The following is a 17,832-nucleotide window of genomic DNA, read 5'->3' as shown; positions in this document are numbered from 1 at the left end:
CAGTAAATCTAAACATGTATTGAAGCAGTTTAAACATTAAATTAAATTAAACCAATTTAAACATATTTAAATAAATTCAAATATTTGATGCTGGGTTTATCTTTCTTTTCTCACTTGGCTCAAATGGCGTTCCATAGTAAGTGAACAGGTGCTTAAGTCACTGCGTTCTTAAGTCAAGGTCAAGGTTCAACTTTATTCTCCCCGTGGGGAAATTTGTCTTGGGCACAGTGCGTCGTTGCTTTCATAACATACACAGAGAGTACAACAAAACAAAAACAAAGACAAACCAACATTTTAACATCGACAACATGGAGCTTGATAGTAAGTTAAATTGCGCTTTGCTGTATTGCATAGAAATCTACAGTATGAGGATAATTAAAGTGTTATATTATATTGTATTGCATATTGCCCTATTACACTACAACTTGTGGATAAAGTGCTATGTGCTAAAGTGCTTAGTGCTAAAGTGCTATGTGCTAAAGTGCAAACCTGCTAACCTATTTAGTACAAGCCTAGGCTGGTGCAGTGCTGCGCCACTGGTGGAAAAAACACTTCATCCATTCGTGTGTGTGTGTGTGTGTCCCACTACCTCTCCCAGGCTTTTGAACAGCTCCACAGAAGAGCTAAACTCTGACCTGTGGAGCGTTGACGGACAAGGGGGCGAGCACCAGAGTGCACCTTCCACCACAGTGCTCCCAGCAGGAGGGCAGGACACCCTGGGCCTGTCTGGAGCCTCCAGGAGGGAGGGGGAGGACCACCACGCCCCCGGGAAGAGCCACGACGCCTGGGCGCAGCAGACCCAGCCCTCTGCTGGGGAGAGGACTCCCCAGGGGGGGGAGGATGCAGATGTAGGCCTGCGAGCCGGCTTCCTTAGCCTCAGTTTCGATGCTCAGAGGCCGGACGCGGAGGGGGACCTGGCCCTGGCGGCCGGCGGGGACGCACCCTACAGGCAGAGCACGCCCGTGTCCAGCCCGGAGGACGAGGTCGGAGACGGCGCCCCCCTCGGAGGTGGTTTCTCTCTGAGCTGGGCGGGTGACCGTACAGAGGGGCGCTCCAGAGACTCCGTGGACGGCGGCCGGAGCCTGGGGAAGCCTCTGGTCACAGGGGCATCCGTGGTGAACGGCGCTGAAGGCCCCGGCCTCACCGCCGACTGTATGTGCGCCGATCGGTCGCCCGGCGTCTCGGCGGCGTACGGAAGAGGCTCAGGGAGTGCGGCCGGGGGTGGGACGCCGGAGGGCAGGAGGAGCGGAAGACCAGCGTCAGTGGAGGGTCTGGGCCAGGGGGGAGGGGCCTTCAAGCTGTTCCAGAGAGGCGCCACCCCGCTGCAGTCATCAGCCCCCCCGCAGAGCGGCAGCAGCCCCGAGGGGTCGGCCGCCGCATCGTATCTCTGGCAGTCGGATCAGAGCGTGACGGTATGATAAACCTCACGTTGTAATGCTTCATCTCAGCCAGATCCCTGTTCACGTTGCATCATGGTAGGGGGGAGACATGAGAGTTTGAAGATGTTCAATCGCGGTCAATAGCTACAAGGCAGTGGCTAAGATTAGCTACAAAGTGAATTGGATTAGTAGTGGCGTGAAGGAGTGAGATTAGATGGTGTGAAGTTTTGGATTGGAATCAGTCGTTCTTTCTTTAGGTATTAAACGGCGATCAATTACACTGCTTAACTAGTTCATCTCCAGAAAATGCAAAGTCGCAATTCTTCATATTTATTTCTGTTATCTTCTTATTTTGGTTGTTATCTTAAATTATCTCCTACAGAAATTCGGCTTTGGATTTATTTACCTTCTGCGTCATCGAGAAAGTTTTATCTCTCAACGATCTTTTGCAACCGCATTATTTCTCGTGAGTTTGCTGCCATCCGAAGGTGCAACCATTATCTCCCATGCGACATTGTACGATTTAACATTTTATATTGATTTAATTTACCATTTATATAACCCTTTACACAGAAAGTGAATTAATGTCAGTTGGAAATAGGTTTGTTTTCAATCCTGAAATATGGTATTAAGGAAGTTAAAGTAATAGAATTCTTATCGCTGATCCACGCTGATCCATAAACAAGTTAACGGCACCGTTGGTCCAGCATCTTAACTTATCGATGTGTTTACTGTGTTGCAGTAAACACTGAAACATTAGGGCGTTATAACGCAGGGGCTTATTCTGAGTTGTGTTGTTGCTCTTCTCCAGGCGAGTGGCGGGCAGGCCCTTAGTCCAGCAGAGTACGAGTCCAAGAGTAGGGAGTTTGAAGCCTGGCTCCTGGTGCAGAACCAGCTGCTCTCTGAGCTGCAGAGCACCAAGGGAGCGACACTCGGCCCCAAAGAACTCAAGATCAGACGGGACGAGCTACAGGTGAGGGCTTCACATTCTGTCTCCCTTTCTGAAATGTTAGGAAACTGAAGTTCATATATTTTAGATTGTGTATTATATAAAAATGTCTATTGAATAAAGTATAGCCGTGTAGACTTTACTTTACTACCTCATATTGATTGATTGATTGATTCATTCATTGGACTTTAATAATCCCCAAGGGGGAAATCCTTTTGCCACCAACAACATACATCAACAGGACAGTAAATACAGGGCACAGTACAACATACACTACAGCAACAAATAATAGGTATGCACCACATAGACACTGAAAGGACACAATAATCACAGCAATACCAACATAATAAATCCCACATCAAAAAACTCATAGCCATTATTCATAGTTACAGTCTGAAAAGGCTTCATAAATACATTATAGAACAGTCCCTATCCCTCACTCCTCTAACGACCAGGGGGAAACTCCGCCCCCTCCCCCCCCCCATGCCACCACCAAGAACCCTAACCCTAACCTTCGGAAGGATTTGGCCAAAACCCCAGGTTGATTGTTGACATGGTGTTATGCCGAGATCTAAATTGGCCAATTATTTTGTTTAACTCACCGCCTCGTGGTGTATGGGCGTTCTAAAATTGGGCAGGTGGTGTAACATTGACATCCATTATATTCCAATCAAGCGTTTTGTATCTCCCATAGCTGTGTCTTTATTTTGTCCAACACAACAAAGCCATTACAAACGGCCCTGGCTCCAATAGTGCCCACAACGCAAATCCCCAACTTTAGATATTGTGTGTACATGCCACTTTGCATACACGCAACTTTGCGCTTACTAAACAACCAGCCAGGGCAGTTCACATGGGCCTACTTGTGTTGGACAAAACAAAGATACATCCACTGGAGCTGCTGAACACTCGTTTGGAGTACAATGGATTTCAAGGGCTCGCAAACTGCCCAATTACCGAGTGTGCACACTCTGCGTGAGTTGAACCCTGTAGCAACCAATAACATAATAACCGCCAATAACGTAATAATGGCCAATAACAGAATAATTTTAATGTAATAAAGCCAATAACGTAATAACTTGCCAATAATGTATATAATTATTACGTTATTGACATTGTATTAAAAAAATCCTTTGAAAATGTAATAACTGAGCAAATAATGTAATAACTGAGGTATCACTTTATTTTATTTTCAATTTCTTGAGAGAAACTGTCACACTTATAGGGGTGGAGGGGTATATGTAAGGTCAGATATTTAAGCATGTGTTGCGAGATGCAATATTAAGGCTAAGTTTGACAGTTTCTCTCCAGAAATTCAGTTATTACATTATTAGCTCAGTCATTACATTTTTAAAGGATTTTTTTAATACAAGGCCAATAATACCTGTAATAATCAGCCAATAACATAATAAGTTATTACATTATTGGCAAAAAGTTATTACGTTATTGGCTTTATTACATTTAAATTATTACGTTATTGGCAGTTATTATGTTATTGGCCGTTATTACGTTATTGGTTGCTACAAACCCAAATAACGTCAGATTTACATCTCTACAACTCACATCTCTACAATCACACACATGTGAACAATTAACCTGCAGTCCGGGCAAACCTCCTTTGAGGAGGCTCATTAAAGGGTACAATAAATAAATAAATAAAGTACACATTAACAAGTACACACAATTTGAATATTAATGAAAATGAAAACAGTTTAATCATAAATTGATGGGTACTGAAATGTTGATCATAAATTGACAGGTAACATGAGGACAGGTTTCATTTTTGGTTGATCAAAAAGATAATAAAACATTTCAGGAAGGAGATTATCTGGATTATGGATTACTTCCTAAATCATTCTCTAATGAGTCTATTTTGGTTGTTGTGACGAACAGCTGAAGACCACACATGAAGCATCTGTTGGTTTTGGGCACGTGGGCTTTACCATGCTACTGGGACCTCCACGATGCCAATAATAATAACACTCAGTAATGATAATTCATATTATTACAATTATAATGGATTTAACAATTTTATGTCTGTCAGCCTTAACTTTGTTACTGAAGGGGCCAATATTACTCATTAGATTGATACATATTTAGTCCAGCACTCTCAGGTGATCCAAGGTGACTCAAGGTCACTCTCAGGTCCTGGTAACTCTCACAGTGTGGATCAGTTCCTTTTATGTTCAGATTAGCTCAGGAGGTAGAGCAGGTTGACTTGCAACCGGAAGGTTGCTAGTTCAATCCCAGGTTCCTCCTAGCCTCCGAGTGTCGAGGTGTCCCTGAGCAAGACACCTCACACTAACTACTCCTGACGAGCTGGCTGTCGCCTTGCATGGTTGACTCCACCGTCGGTGTGTGAATGTGTGTATGAACCATTGTAAGTCGCTTTGGATAAAAATATCTGCTAAATGACCTAAATGTACATTTTAATGTTCCAGGGCACAGGTAATCGACCGCACTAGTGAAGATACGTCTAATACCCCTGCCCTGGTGTATACAAGCCCCATTATAAGTTTTACGATCATTTTCACTTTGTCCTACGAAGGGTCTGTTGGAAGTGGAACACATTTGACTCTGCTTATGACCTGCTCCATCTCCCCCCAGGCTCTGAGGGACGGCGTGGGTTGGGGCCAGGAGCTTTTCCAGCTTCTCATACAGGACAGCAACAGAGCTGGCCTCGGGGCCGGGGCCCAGGCCTGGGTTATAGCCCAGACCGGGGATGGGGCCGGCGGGATGGATGGGCCTGAGCTGATGGAGGACAGCGGTCTGGAGGACATGCGCTACCGCTGGATGCTTTACAAGTCCAAGCTGAAGGAGGTGGGGGACCTCCGGCCCCGGGTCACGGTCAAGGTGAGGGAGAGCGGCTGATGTTCTGCACTGAGGAAGAGACAGATGTGTGGAAAAGTCAACGTTTCTGAAAGCAGGGGAACTGCAAGAGAAAAATGTGTATTTCAACGCTTATAATGCTTTTTTAATGAAAAGAAAAGTATCGATCAATACTCAAACGTCAGATATTTTGTATTTGGACTGTCCCTTAGCTTCTTGCACTGTTTAGTTTTCACCAGAAGAGGGTGCTATTACATCAGTGTCAAAGGTTAGCAGACGTTTTTTTTTTACAAGTTTCAAAGGATCCCTTGGCATGACAAATATTCAAATGTTGAACTGCTAATTTTGTTACATTTCTTCTTTTATTGAAAGTTTATTTAAAGCAGACGGTAACAAATTGTGTGTTTGTGTGTGTGCACGTGCAGAGCTGCAAAGTATGACCTGTTCTTACTCTACATTGATACTTTCTAGGGTGTGCAGTCCACTAAGGAGGTGCCTGTCAAAGCCAAGAGGATTCTAAAGGTACACACACACAGACAGACACACACAGGGACAAACACACGCACGCATGCACGCACGCACGCACGCACACGCAGGCAGGCAGGGGCATTGTTCAGGGGGTTGCTACGTACACTTCCCCATTAGAGAGTCACCCGGTGGCTTGCAGTCAGCTTCCCTAAAAACCGGGTGATCCAGGCGAGCGGCCCTCTTGTCCCCCTGCACTCCATGCCACTACCCCCACTGCCATGGACCACCCAAAGACAGGCACCCCAGCCTGATCTGACCCAGACGCCTCACAGGACCCCACCCCCTATTCTTCCAGCCACTCAATTCAGTACCCCGGGGGTGGTGAGGGCAGTAAGGAATGCCAAAGCACAACCGCCCCCTCCCCAGGCCAGGGAGCCCGGTTCTCAGAGGCATCTCCCCCTCCACTCCTCCTGGGAAAGTCCACCCATTTACAATGTGCCCTATCACAATGGTGTTTTTTTATTTAGTAGTAGGTTTATTATCCCAAAGGGAAACTTGGTTTGCAGACAGGTTAACAGGTAAAAGCATACAAGAAATACATTAAAACATCAATGGTGACCAATACACATAAGACACACAGGCAACACACAACAGTCAAGTCTGGAATTCAGTATTGTGCAAATTTAGCAAGGATATTGCCCTAGGTAAAAAAAATGTTTTTGGTCCTATTGCATCTGCAAAAAGGGACTCTGAATCTCCGGCCTGAGGGGAGAACCTCAAAATGTTGGTGAAGGGGGTGGCGACCTGTTCCTCAAATATATATGTCAGAGGAGTCTGTGGTGTTCCTATTAACTTGCCAGCTACCTTCACAACATGACTCATGTGGTTTCGGTCCTTCACACTGATGCTGCCTTACCAGGCAATAAATGAAATGGTGAGGACAGATTGGATAAAAGACTTATAAAAAAGGGACATCAATACCGTCTCCACATTAAAATAAATGTGTTGTTGTTTTTGTTGGTACAGCAGGACAGAGTTATTTGTTGTTACAGCAGAAACAGAGCGGATTGTAACCCTATATGTCCTGCTTTACTACTTTGGCCAAACAGAAAAGAACCCCGTTAACAAGGGGGCCGATGTGACTGCTGTCCCTGTAACGGTTGATATGCACATTCACACATACGAGTTTCTCCCAAATGAATGCCAGTGTGCAATTGGATGAGAATGTATCATCATTCATTCTAGCCATTGTAGAATAGTCTTCCGAGTAATTAGTGTCTGTTTGAAGTAGCTCCAGCTGTAAATAAACTAAGTCATGAACATGGGGCGACTGTAGCTCAGAAGGTAGAGCTGGTTGACTGGTAGTGGAAGGTTGCTAGTTCGATCCCCAACTCCTCCTAGCTGAGTGTTGAGGTGTCCCCGAGCAAGACGCCTCACCCTGACTGCTCCTGACCAACTGGCTGTCGCCCTGTGTGGTTGACTTCGCTGTCTGTGTGTCAATGTGTGAATGAGTGGTTGTAAGCCGCTTTGTGTAAAAGCGTCTGTAAAATCCCCTAAATGTAAATGACCATGATGACCCCACAGTCTGGTGTTGGGCTGCTAGTGCTGGGCCCTCTTAAACTCACACTGCAACACCATCCATTGGACCCTGATTTGCATGGCAACCTTAGAGAGCATCGCCTCGATAAACGCTTCACGTCCAGACAAGGGACACTTGTCCCTACCCACGGCATCGTTCAGTTGTACCGCGTTTATTCCATTTTCCAAGTTTGGAGTGACATGATTTGATCATGAAAAGCATACCTTGTTATCTTTCTGTTCGTTCAACACCAGCAACCTGTGGGAACGCATGACATGGCTCCTCACACCGGAATGCTACATGTGTCACAAAAGGCACTGAAACAGATCCATTTACATTTAGGGGATTTTTCTCCCGCTTTTATCCAAAGCAAAAACCATTCATTCACACATTCACATATTCACACATCGACGGCGGAGTCAACCACGCAAGGCGACAGTCAGCTCTTCAGGAGCAGTCAGGGTGAGGCATCTTGCTCGGGGACACCTCGACACTCAGCTAGGCGGAGCCGGGGATCGAACTAGCAACCTTCCGGTTACCAGTCAACCCGCTCTACCTCACCCTCATGAGCTACTGCCGCCCAGATCTTGTGATTCATTAGCACCTATCAATCTCAGAATAACAACATGTACTTATAATGAGTGCATGCATGCAATGCATATTACAATGGAAATGGAGGAGACTGACTTAAGGAGCACAAGCAGGTCTTTGTACTGCTCATGTTTGCATACATGAAGTCATGGTGATGCTATTGTTGGCTGGTTTCGCTTCCTTGCACTAGTTTCACACAAACCCCAGATCATTAACCTGGAATTTACACGGCCCCACACACACACACACACACACACACACACACACACACACACACACACACACACACACACACACACACACACACACACACACACACACACACAGCAGTGTAGGGTAGCAGAAACAAGAATGTGCCTCCCGGTAAACCGTTGCCAGCCTTGGGGTCAGCACTCCCTTGGGGTGCCTGATGCTCACCTGGGGTCGCAGGAGGTTTAAGATAGGGGTGCTGGATACTGTATTCTCTCAAAATAAAATTCAACCAATCTTTATTTTCAGTGGTTTGAAAGGTCCTGTAAAGGAGCTTGCATACAAACGGCCTTATTATGAGACATTGTTATGACCAGAGCCTCACCTTATGTAGACACAATGTCTACTTTACCACCATTCATTTTGCTACAAATCACACCAAAAAACAACAATAATGAAAATTGCAATATGAAATCCCTTTGAACTTCAAAAAAAAAGTAGTTTCTGTGATGTTACAAAGAGAATTGGTGAGCTCTGGCGGGGGGAGTTTCACCTCCCGCTGTGGTTTTAAAAAGCTCTATAAATACAGTTAGATTCAGCGAGGCCTCCCGGCCACGGCTCTCAGCTGTGGGGCATGTGTTGAGAGGTATTGATCCACGCTGCCGACAGAGCGGCTCCGCTGGAACAATGCATGTCATCGGCTTCTCATCATACTCAAAATGAAATGTGTTCACCACCGCTTCCTGTCTGCAGACCTTATCGTCTGTTTGTTAACATGAAGTATTACAGTCATGGATGATACTAGTGTGTGGTACAGCTGGTAGTAACAGAGGTTCAATTCAGTCCTTGGAGACTGTCTCTGTCCTCAAAGGCATTTTACATTTACATCTACATTTAGGGCATTTAGCAGATGCTTTTATCCAAAGCGACTTACAATAAGTACATTTGTCCGAAGAAGGTGAAGCAATATATCGCTGTTGGTACAGTAAGGGTGTTCATAGAACCAAGTGCAAAGCGCAAACAATCACTAGGTTAACCCATTCCCCGTATACAACAAAGATAGCTAGGGTAAGAGTTGTAAATGTAAGTTATACATGCAGGTCAGACGAGTCAGAAACCCTGGATCGAGAGTACCCAACGTCACTAGAACATGCATAAAAATGCTCCTCTGTAAAAAAAAAAAAACAATCCTAATTCTCTTCTGTCATAGTAATGGAATTTAAATTGCTATTTGTGCACACCACCAAAAAAGCTAATTGAATCATGTTGTTTTAACAACTTGTTATGTGTGTTATCTTGTGGATAAGCTGTCACCAATGATGAATTCAACTCCAAAACCACTCTCAAAAGCATTCTCCGGCGTGGCTGAAATGAGTCGCAGCAGTGCCCTTTCAGAGCGAGAGAGCTACTGGTACCGGTGAATGAAACCAAGTGCAACAGTTTGGAGCGGATGTTTGGAAAGGTTACATCATAGATGAACTGTAGTTGGCATGACAGCAGCAGCTCCAATGCCAGACTTATGTCTCCGGGGAACGGCAGAACATCTAATGGCCTGTGAATTAGTCAGCCGTCGACGCTCTCTTTCTTTGTGGCCGTCTGTTTGGGTTCCTTTGTTTATTGCTTTATTGGCGATTGTTCCATTTTGTTGTTTGATATGATGCAAGAGCACATTTCTACAGGGTTCTTTTTTTTTACACTGCATTTAGGAACATTCAATGCACACCAAAACGCATACAAGGCTACACATGTGCATATTGGCAATATTATGCATCCATTATAGTACCAGAGATATGCACCATTATAATACCAGCGATATGCAAAAATTATAATACCAGCGATATGCACCATTATGGTACCAGTGATGAGCACCATTATAATACCAGTGATAAGCACCATTATAATACCAGCAATATGCACCATTATAATACCAGAGATATGCACCATTATAATACCAGCATATGCAAACATTTTAATACCAACGATATGTAAACATTTTAATACGAGAGATATGCACCATTATGGTACCAGAAATATGCACCATTTTAATACCAGCGATATGCAGCATGATAACCAGCGATATGCACCATTATAATACCAGAGATTTACACCATCATAATATCAGTTCCCTGAGCAAAGACATCTCAAGTGTGTTTATATAGGTGTACAGGGCTACAGGTGTAGTCTGGTATATAGCCTCATCTCCAGTACAACAGGCCATTCAGTGGGCCGTCAACAGGGGCCAGCCAACCTGCCCCCCTCGTCCATGTGTTATCAGTGAAGTCAAAGAAGTCGACGTTTTGAAAATGTTCTTGTATGCTAACTTTTTATATTATTATCGGCAAATCATGGTCAGTATCATTATGGATATATACAGATACCATTATGGATGGTAACACGGTGGCACCAGGCCGACACCCTCCCACCACTCCTACTTATTTATGTCGTACTTAGTTATAGAACTTAGTTGTGTAGCATCTTCTCCTAGCTATCTGTGTTGTATACGGGGAATGGGTTAACCTAGTGATTGTTAGTGCTTGGCCCTTGGTTCTATGAACATCCTTACTGTACTGACGACGCAATATATTGTTGTTTCTCTTTCTTCTGACAAATGTACTTATTGTAAGTCGCTCTGGATAAAAGCAATGCAAATGTAATAGTGCATAGAGAGCGTGATGCTCCACTCGCTGTGGACCAGTGACTCTCTGGTGACTGTGTCTCTGTGTGTCTCTGTCTCTCTCTGTGTCTCTCTGTCTCTGTGTGTGTCTCTCTGTGTCTCTCTCTGTCTGTCTCTCTGTGTGTCTGTGTGTCTCTTTGTGTCTCTGCATGTCTCTGTGTGTCTCTCTGTCTGTCTCTCTGTGTGTCTCTGTGTCTCTATGTGTGTATCTCTGTATCTGTGTCTCTGTGTGCAGCAGAAGGGCCCCGGGCTGCTCCAGCGGGTCTGGCGCGTGGCCCTGCCCCTCTGGCTGCTGCTGCTGGCCCTGCTGCTGCTGGCCTTCCTGCTGCCCTTCTTTGAGGGCGTGGCCAGCTGCTCCCTGACCAACAACTTCGCCCGCTCCTTCAACGTCATGCTGCGCTACGAAGGGCCGCCCCCTACCTAGGGGCCACGGAGGTACACCTGACGGACCCCAACCCCGCCCCCCACCCCGCCAGGATGCAACACTTCCCTTCCCTCGGATAACCTGTCAACACCGTAGGAGAGATCTGTGGGGAAGGAAAGCCCAAATATGGTGGTGTAGGATATTAACGATATGCAAATTTCTTTTTTTTTTTTCTCCCTTCTCCCAACCAAAGATGCTCTGCTTTGTTGCCTTCGACCAAAATAATGTGGCTGGAAACATGGACATGAGGACCAGACGGACAGACAAGGACCATCGCTTTGTAGCTTGTTTTTAACACTCCAACATGCTCATGGTAACGTTGAACTTGTTGAGAGAGCCTGTGGTTCAGTTACCCTATTACATCGTTCTGGACCTCTTGTTTGGGTCAAAGCTAAGCTCTGGAGGCTAAGCTCCAGGGGAACCAGGTTTCTAACGGCCTGGGCTCCTGAACTGGGAAGCAACCTGCAGTCGGAAAAGCAATCAGCTGATCAGATTCGGGGGGCTTGGGCTTTAGACCTCCAGGTAGATGGGAGGAAAGGTGGCCACCTGTGATGACCTCGCAATCATGACAACACACACACTGCCACCGAAGGGCAGGCCTCTGCTTCAGCACCGTGTGGGTCTGTGTGTGTGTGTGTGTGTGTGTGGGTGTGTCTGTGGGTGTGGGTGTGTGTTTGTGTGTTGCCGCTCTAAAGTAAACAGCAGAGTAGTTAGTTAAGAAGTAGTTAAGAACACCAAAGTGGATCCCGGTGATGAGTCCAGGCTGCTAGGCCGTTTGATTCTTTTCCAGACCTTGTCGACCCTAATTGGCGTTTGGTGTGTGGCCCGCTGTCTGGAGGCGTAATTAACCGTTTTAACCAGACTTGGGGGTATTCTACAAGTTGTGTTCTTTTGTTGGTTTTCATAGCCCTGCTGTTGACTGAGGTAATGCAGTCAGCCTCTTGCTCATTGTAATCTGTTTTGCGTCTCAAACTTGCCTAAAGTGGTGTGTTTTCAGGGGCACATTTCAATGATCTAATTCTGTCTCGTTGTTTTTCCCCCCCACACACACAACGGCTGCCACCTGATAAGATTGGAGCAGGTTTATGTTATCCATGTTGTCATGACATTTTATTTTATTTTTAATCCCGTTTTATGCCATTGACCTTATATGGCTTTGAGTTGAGCATCTGGCTTGCCTGTCTTGACTTGCAGGCCAACTTGTATCAGGTGCTATTTCAGCGTTTTTAAAGAAAGTCTCTGTGGTGCCCCGGCCTGCTTGATGTGCTCTTGGACCGTGGCATGGGAAGTTTAAACTCTTTTTCCACTTGATCGTACAAATGGAAAAACAGACTTTCCTGGGAAAATGTCTATATTCGTCTTAAACGTAGACCCCTTAATGACCCTGCATCTTTTTCATACACACACACACACACACACACACACACACACACACACACACACACACACACACACACACACACACACACACACACACACACACACACATAGTGTGGGAGTTGTTTTATTTCTCTTTTCCCCCACTGAGTTTGTGTTCACAGACTGGGTTACTATGGAGACGGGACTGTCTGGAGTTGGGTCTGTTATGTTGCCCTGAACCAACAATGGGTCTTTGTGGATTTTCACTAAGCTACAAAAAACAAAATGAGTTTAGGTAATTGTCAACTAAATCATAGGTCCAAATAAGTAAATTTTGTCATTAAAGTACACGTGGGGGAAAGTAATGTTATCCTTACTATTTATACTTTAAAGACCTTTTTGACTCTACAAAGTTACGGTATAGACTCTATGTTCAAGAAGTTATTAATTTGTGATTGCAATCTGAAGAAGAATCTGCAACCATGTGTCTGAGAGTATTGAAAGCATACCTTTCATAGCATTTCATAGTAATCATAGCATACCTCCTATATTTATATAGCCATGCACTATGCTGTGGTCAGACGTATTTATTTGGCATCTGGCTTTATAGACCGCTTGCAAGAGATTGTATACTGTATAACCGCTAACGCAGCTTATCATTATCATGAAACTGTATTACCAAGCAGGTTTAGTCTAAGAACCTGAGCGGAATCGATATTTTAAACAAAGCATCGACACCCACTCGGTTAGTTGTGCATATCACACCATCGTTGGCCCACACATACAGTATCTCGATGTGTGTGTCAAAATGTGATGCACGCATTGGTGTGCATACATCCCCAGGGAGTAAAATATCATGATATCAACGCTATATATGTTAGCCTTGGCCAAAGTATAGGAAGAAAGTCATTTGTACTGCTAGTCCGCCTGCTAGTAGCTTTTTGCAAATGGAGATGTTACTAAGAACGCGCAGCCTGATGACCGAATGATCCTTTTGTAAAACGATGCATTTATTCTATTTTATTACTGTATTTAAAGCTCATCTAAAGTGTTCTTGTATTAAACCACTATTTTGTAATCTGTTGATGTACTGGAAATAAATATAATTTACAAAACCTTTTGTATCTGAACCAGAGAGTTACTTTTTCAAGTTTTATAATGGTAAAATAATGTTTTCTTATCGTCCCAAGCTGCTTAATTAGAACTTGAATCATCGTGGCGATATCAACTAATAGACCCTGTGTGTGTCATCCTAGGACAAACACAGGTGTCGCTCACAATAATGAAGGCTCTATAATTAGTATTATGAGCGACACCTGTGTTGGTCCTAGGATGACACATTTTAGGAAATAAACCATGAAGGTTTATTTCCTAAACAAACGTGAGGCTGTAACAAAGCCTTTGACAAAGCCTGGGCTAATCTGTCCATGCTGTCCTCCGAGCTCTCATGAGAGAGACATGGGAGACAGCTTTCTGGAAAAGTACTTTCATACTTTTATAAAATGTGTCACATTTTATCTCCAGGCACCTTGTTAGCCAGTCCATTGGTTATGAGGTTATTTGCTGAATCTTTGCCCCGACAACTCAAAACGTCAAAAACCAAATACATTAGGATAACACCCATTCTTTGCTTGGTCTATAAGGGGATAACTATCAACACTCATAACTTATCACACCCTGGCATTGAGATCAGTTAAACCTTCAGATTATTTGTATTCAGCTGGCATAAACCTGCACATAACTGTTATTTTGTAAAGCACACACACAGTTTTGCTTCACGACAGAGCCACAGGATATTTGATTCATGGCCTGTGTGTCTCGGCCTCTCCCCATCTTCTGAACTGGTTGGATCACCGTGCTGAGCGGTGAAATGCAATTCATGCTCTGTAAAGTTAGAGCAAAGATCCTCCATAACCTCAAAAATAATAAAATAAAACGCTGAATAAAACTAATATGTGCTGAGTGAGATGAAGGTGTGTGCCGTGTTTAGTCCTCCAGCCAGGGTTTCCAGATTTGGTGGGATATCGGACCCAATCTGGTAACACTACCCTTAGAAGCCATTAAAGCTGGAAGCCTCTAAAGTGAGAGTGAAACCGACCAGGCGGGTTGTTTTTTTCAACATGCACATTGCACCTTCCCAAGCAATGACAACTTCAGATTAACCCACCTTATTTGTATTAATAAGTCTTCATCTGTGGTTTATTGGCTAACATCTACTTGTTAGGGTCAAGGGTAAAAAGGGCCAATTTCACATTAAGCTCCCTCCTCGTCTCTCTATCAAAATGTGCCAGGTTTATTCCAAGATGCACACTGATTCAATATTGACACCCACCGAAATGCACGGGTGATGTGCATGTCTGAAATTGTGCATGTGCATGACAAAGACCCTGGCTAAGAGGCTATTAATCCGGACAAGATGTGTGTGTCTATATGCGTGCTTGTTTGTGTGTGTGTGTGCCTGCATCGTGTGTGTGCTTCACGAAAGAAGGGAAGCAAGGATGAGTAAGTGTTCAATGAAATGGAAATCTGTCTTGGGAAGGTGTCCTGCTATTCTGGGAAGGACACCGGCCGTACAAAAACAGTCATTCAATCTGTTCCGTTTCGCTGTCCGGAAATATGCTCATTACCAAGCCCCCGCCTGTCTCAGCATTTACATGAAAGCGCATCATTTTCATGGCGTGTGTGTTCATATCTCTGTGTAAACAGCCACCCATCACTTCACCCTCCATGCTCCTACTCCTACACTTGGTAGAAAGGCCTTCATAAAAAACAGATAAAATAGACAAACTAATAACGTCAGTCTGCTGCCTAAACTTTTCCCTCAGCTTGTGTGCATGAGGGATGAGTTCTCTTCCTCTGGCTCCATCCTTCATGCGTTTAGACATGTGAGACTTATGAGCAAATGTATTAGGGTATAGGCCTGACAGTGTGCCTTCTCTCTGAGGATGGGCTGCTATACGATAAGCCATCCAAGCCGAAGTAATGGCCTTTCAATTATTGAGGAGTGGCGTCTTTTTTTTAGCAGGAGTCAAGGTCTATCATTGCCGATGATGGCCGCACGTGCGCAACTCGGTCGAGCGTGTGTGCAGAGATGGAGATTTATGTGCATGTGCGTTGGACGCAGCATTATTACAAATGCCATCAATCACGTCCACTAGCCTTCCTGTCCTAGCAGCGGTGCACTGTGTTCTGTCCTCCAGCCCGGCTGTTTGCACAACGTACTGATCAATACACAGAATCCCTCTGACCCTTTAGCCAAATACGTCTTACACTCAAATCCTAATCGCAAATACTTTTATAAGATTGTGATTTTCCTATAGTATTTTTAGAATAGTCAAATTCAAATCCCTTCCTTTTTGTCTTTTTTCGCTTTGCTAAATATTACATTTGAAGACAGAATCAGAATAGAAAATAAAAAAATGCCACAGCTGACCACGTAGAGTTCAGCTGTGGTTGACGGTTGACGGTTTCCACCGTCCCCATTTGGATGATGGAGAGCGATGCTAAATCATTGCTATATATGTGACAGAAAACACCGTCCTGGCAAATGTAATTGGGAGCCGTAGTTCAGGGAGATGGGCTATAATCACCCCAACTGGCTACGCATCTGTGCGACCATCATTTATGCAATTAACGTTACAAGGTTCATCTATGTCTCATTATGGACCTCAGTGGAACAGAAGGGAAATGAGAGCTCCTGCCTCCATTTGTCTTGATAGACCTGGACTTTATCGGTTGGAAGAGATGGCATATAGGTGGTCTTTAACAAGCACTGGTTTTGTTGTCGTATTTCTTAGAGATCTGAAGGTTCTTGGAAAGTGATGAGCAATGTTTAAAATCACGATGAATGGTTCATTTTGAGGCGTGTTTGATTGCAGCACTAAGTAACATTGAATCTCTGATTTGATTCCTGATGAACCTTGATTGCATGTGGAAGCAATTCTCTCCTTATCTTTTCTACTTTTATGGAGAAATACATGGTGTGTTGACAGAGCATCTACACTGGAGCTGCTCTGTTGTTAAATGAGATAACACATAGATGTTAAATGCTTTGAAGGTTCTGCTATCTTTGTCTGTTCACCAACAGCAGCAGTCTATCAACACAGTTACGTGACTCCATGTTGGAGAACCAGGTTTTTTTTTCTCTCTGATTCACGACACTTCACCTACACACCGCTTGATATCTGACAATGTCACACCGGGGGGGGTTGCCATGGTATCTTGCAGCTGGATCTAATCTGAGTGATGATCCCTTCCAAGCCTTCTCGTCAGTGGCAGAGGATAACAGTTCTTGAAAGGTAGGGGTCGGCTTAGCTCAGGAGGTAGCGCTGGTTGTAACCGGAAGGTTGCTCCGGCTCCTCCTAGCTGAGTGTCGAGGTGTCCCTGAGCATGACGCCTCACCCTGACTGCTCTGGGGAGAGAGGTGTGACGTCCCCTGTCTGTATAATCTATAGAAAGGGATCATGATGGTAACCCACCATGACTCCCGAGGAGTCTGGACTTCCTTTCCTTTGAAAGGTTCCCCGTGCATTGAGAGCTCTGGATGGTGCAACACAGCACAATGCACGGAGGCCTTGATTAACAGCTGGCATTTTGTCAATTGCTGACCACTTTCCCATAAGAGCACTGGTTTCTTATGGGAAACCAGCACACATGCATGCATGCGCACACACATGCACCATACTACACTGATGACTCTGATCCATTGAGGTGCGACAGCAGGAGACGCTTATAGTGACCCCTGAGGAAATCATGGCGATCCAGAGGTACATGAATAACCTCCCCCAACACCCCTTCATAATGTGTTATTGTAACTGTGTCCACCCTTTGCGTCCACTGGTATTATAGCCAGTCAGGCACCCTGGTTAGCATTGGCCACGCTAGCATTGCACTAGCCAGAATATATACATATATATATATATATATATATATATATATATTGCATCCACTTCAGTGGTGTATTGAAGATTGATTGCAAGACCTGGAAATGTAAAACATTTTCATGAACATTTCTATTCTCAGAATTGTTATGACTGCGACAGCGAGAACCAAAGAGCTAGCAGTTTTGGAGATACATATTCAACCACAGCAATCGGTTTTGGAGGAGCGAGGCTTCACATATTGGTGGGCATAAAGTGGCTTGAAAATGGCTCAACCTTGTAGGACATCATCTGGGTGATGCCATTATAAGAAGGAGCAACATGGACAGCAATGGGGAGCATAAGCCCTCTACTCTCCTATTGTAGTGTAATAACAAGGACTCCCATTGAAAACAAACCCCAAAGAGAGCTATGCTATGTTGGAGATTATAGGAGTGATGTCACATTTGATATGAGTCTGTGTTCAAAGCCAGCGATATCCACTCACCCACACACACTTCTCCCAGTCCAG

The 17,832-nt window shown here is 44.6% G+C and overlaps 1 protein-coding gene across 4 annotated transcripts in view; it reads left to right on the top strand.

Moving 5' to 3' along the window:
• syne3 (spectrin repeat containing, nuclear envelope family member 3) overlaps positions 1 to 13,537 on the top strand; it is a 55,008-nt gene extending 41,471 nt beyond the window's left edge. For 2 of the 4 annotated variants that reach the window (XM_084482084.1, XM_084482085.1), the window contains 5 exons: positions 599 to 1,412; positions 2,191 to 2,352; positions 4,936 to 5,181; positions 5,629 to 5,679; positions 10,894 to 13,537. In XM_084482084.1, the coding sequence (XP_084338210.1) occupies positions 599 to 1,412; positions 2,191 to 2,352; positions 4,936 to 5,181; positions 5,629 to 5,679; positions 10,894 to 11,082 (1,462 nt within the window). In that variant the 3' untranslated portion in view covers positions 11,083 to 13,537. The remainder of the gene's footprint in view (positions 1 to 598; positions 1,413 to 2,190; positions 2,353 to 4,935; positions 5,182 to 5,628; positions 5,680 to 10,893) is intronic. The other 2 variants (XM_084482086.1, XM_084482087.1) reach the window with 2 other exon arrangements.
• Positions 13,538 to 17,832: the final 4,295 nt, after the last annotated feature.

This window comes from Micromesistius poutassou (genome assembly GCF_964030765.1).
Source record: "Micromesistius poutassou genome assembly, chromosome: 17".
Taxonomy (NCBI): Eukaryota; Metazoa; Chordata; class Actinopteri; order Gadiformes; family Gadidae; genus Micromesistius; species Micromesistius poutassou.
The sequence above is the reverse complement of the archived record's forward strand: the minus strand, read 5'-3'. Positions and strand labels throughout refer to the sequence as shown.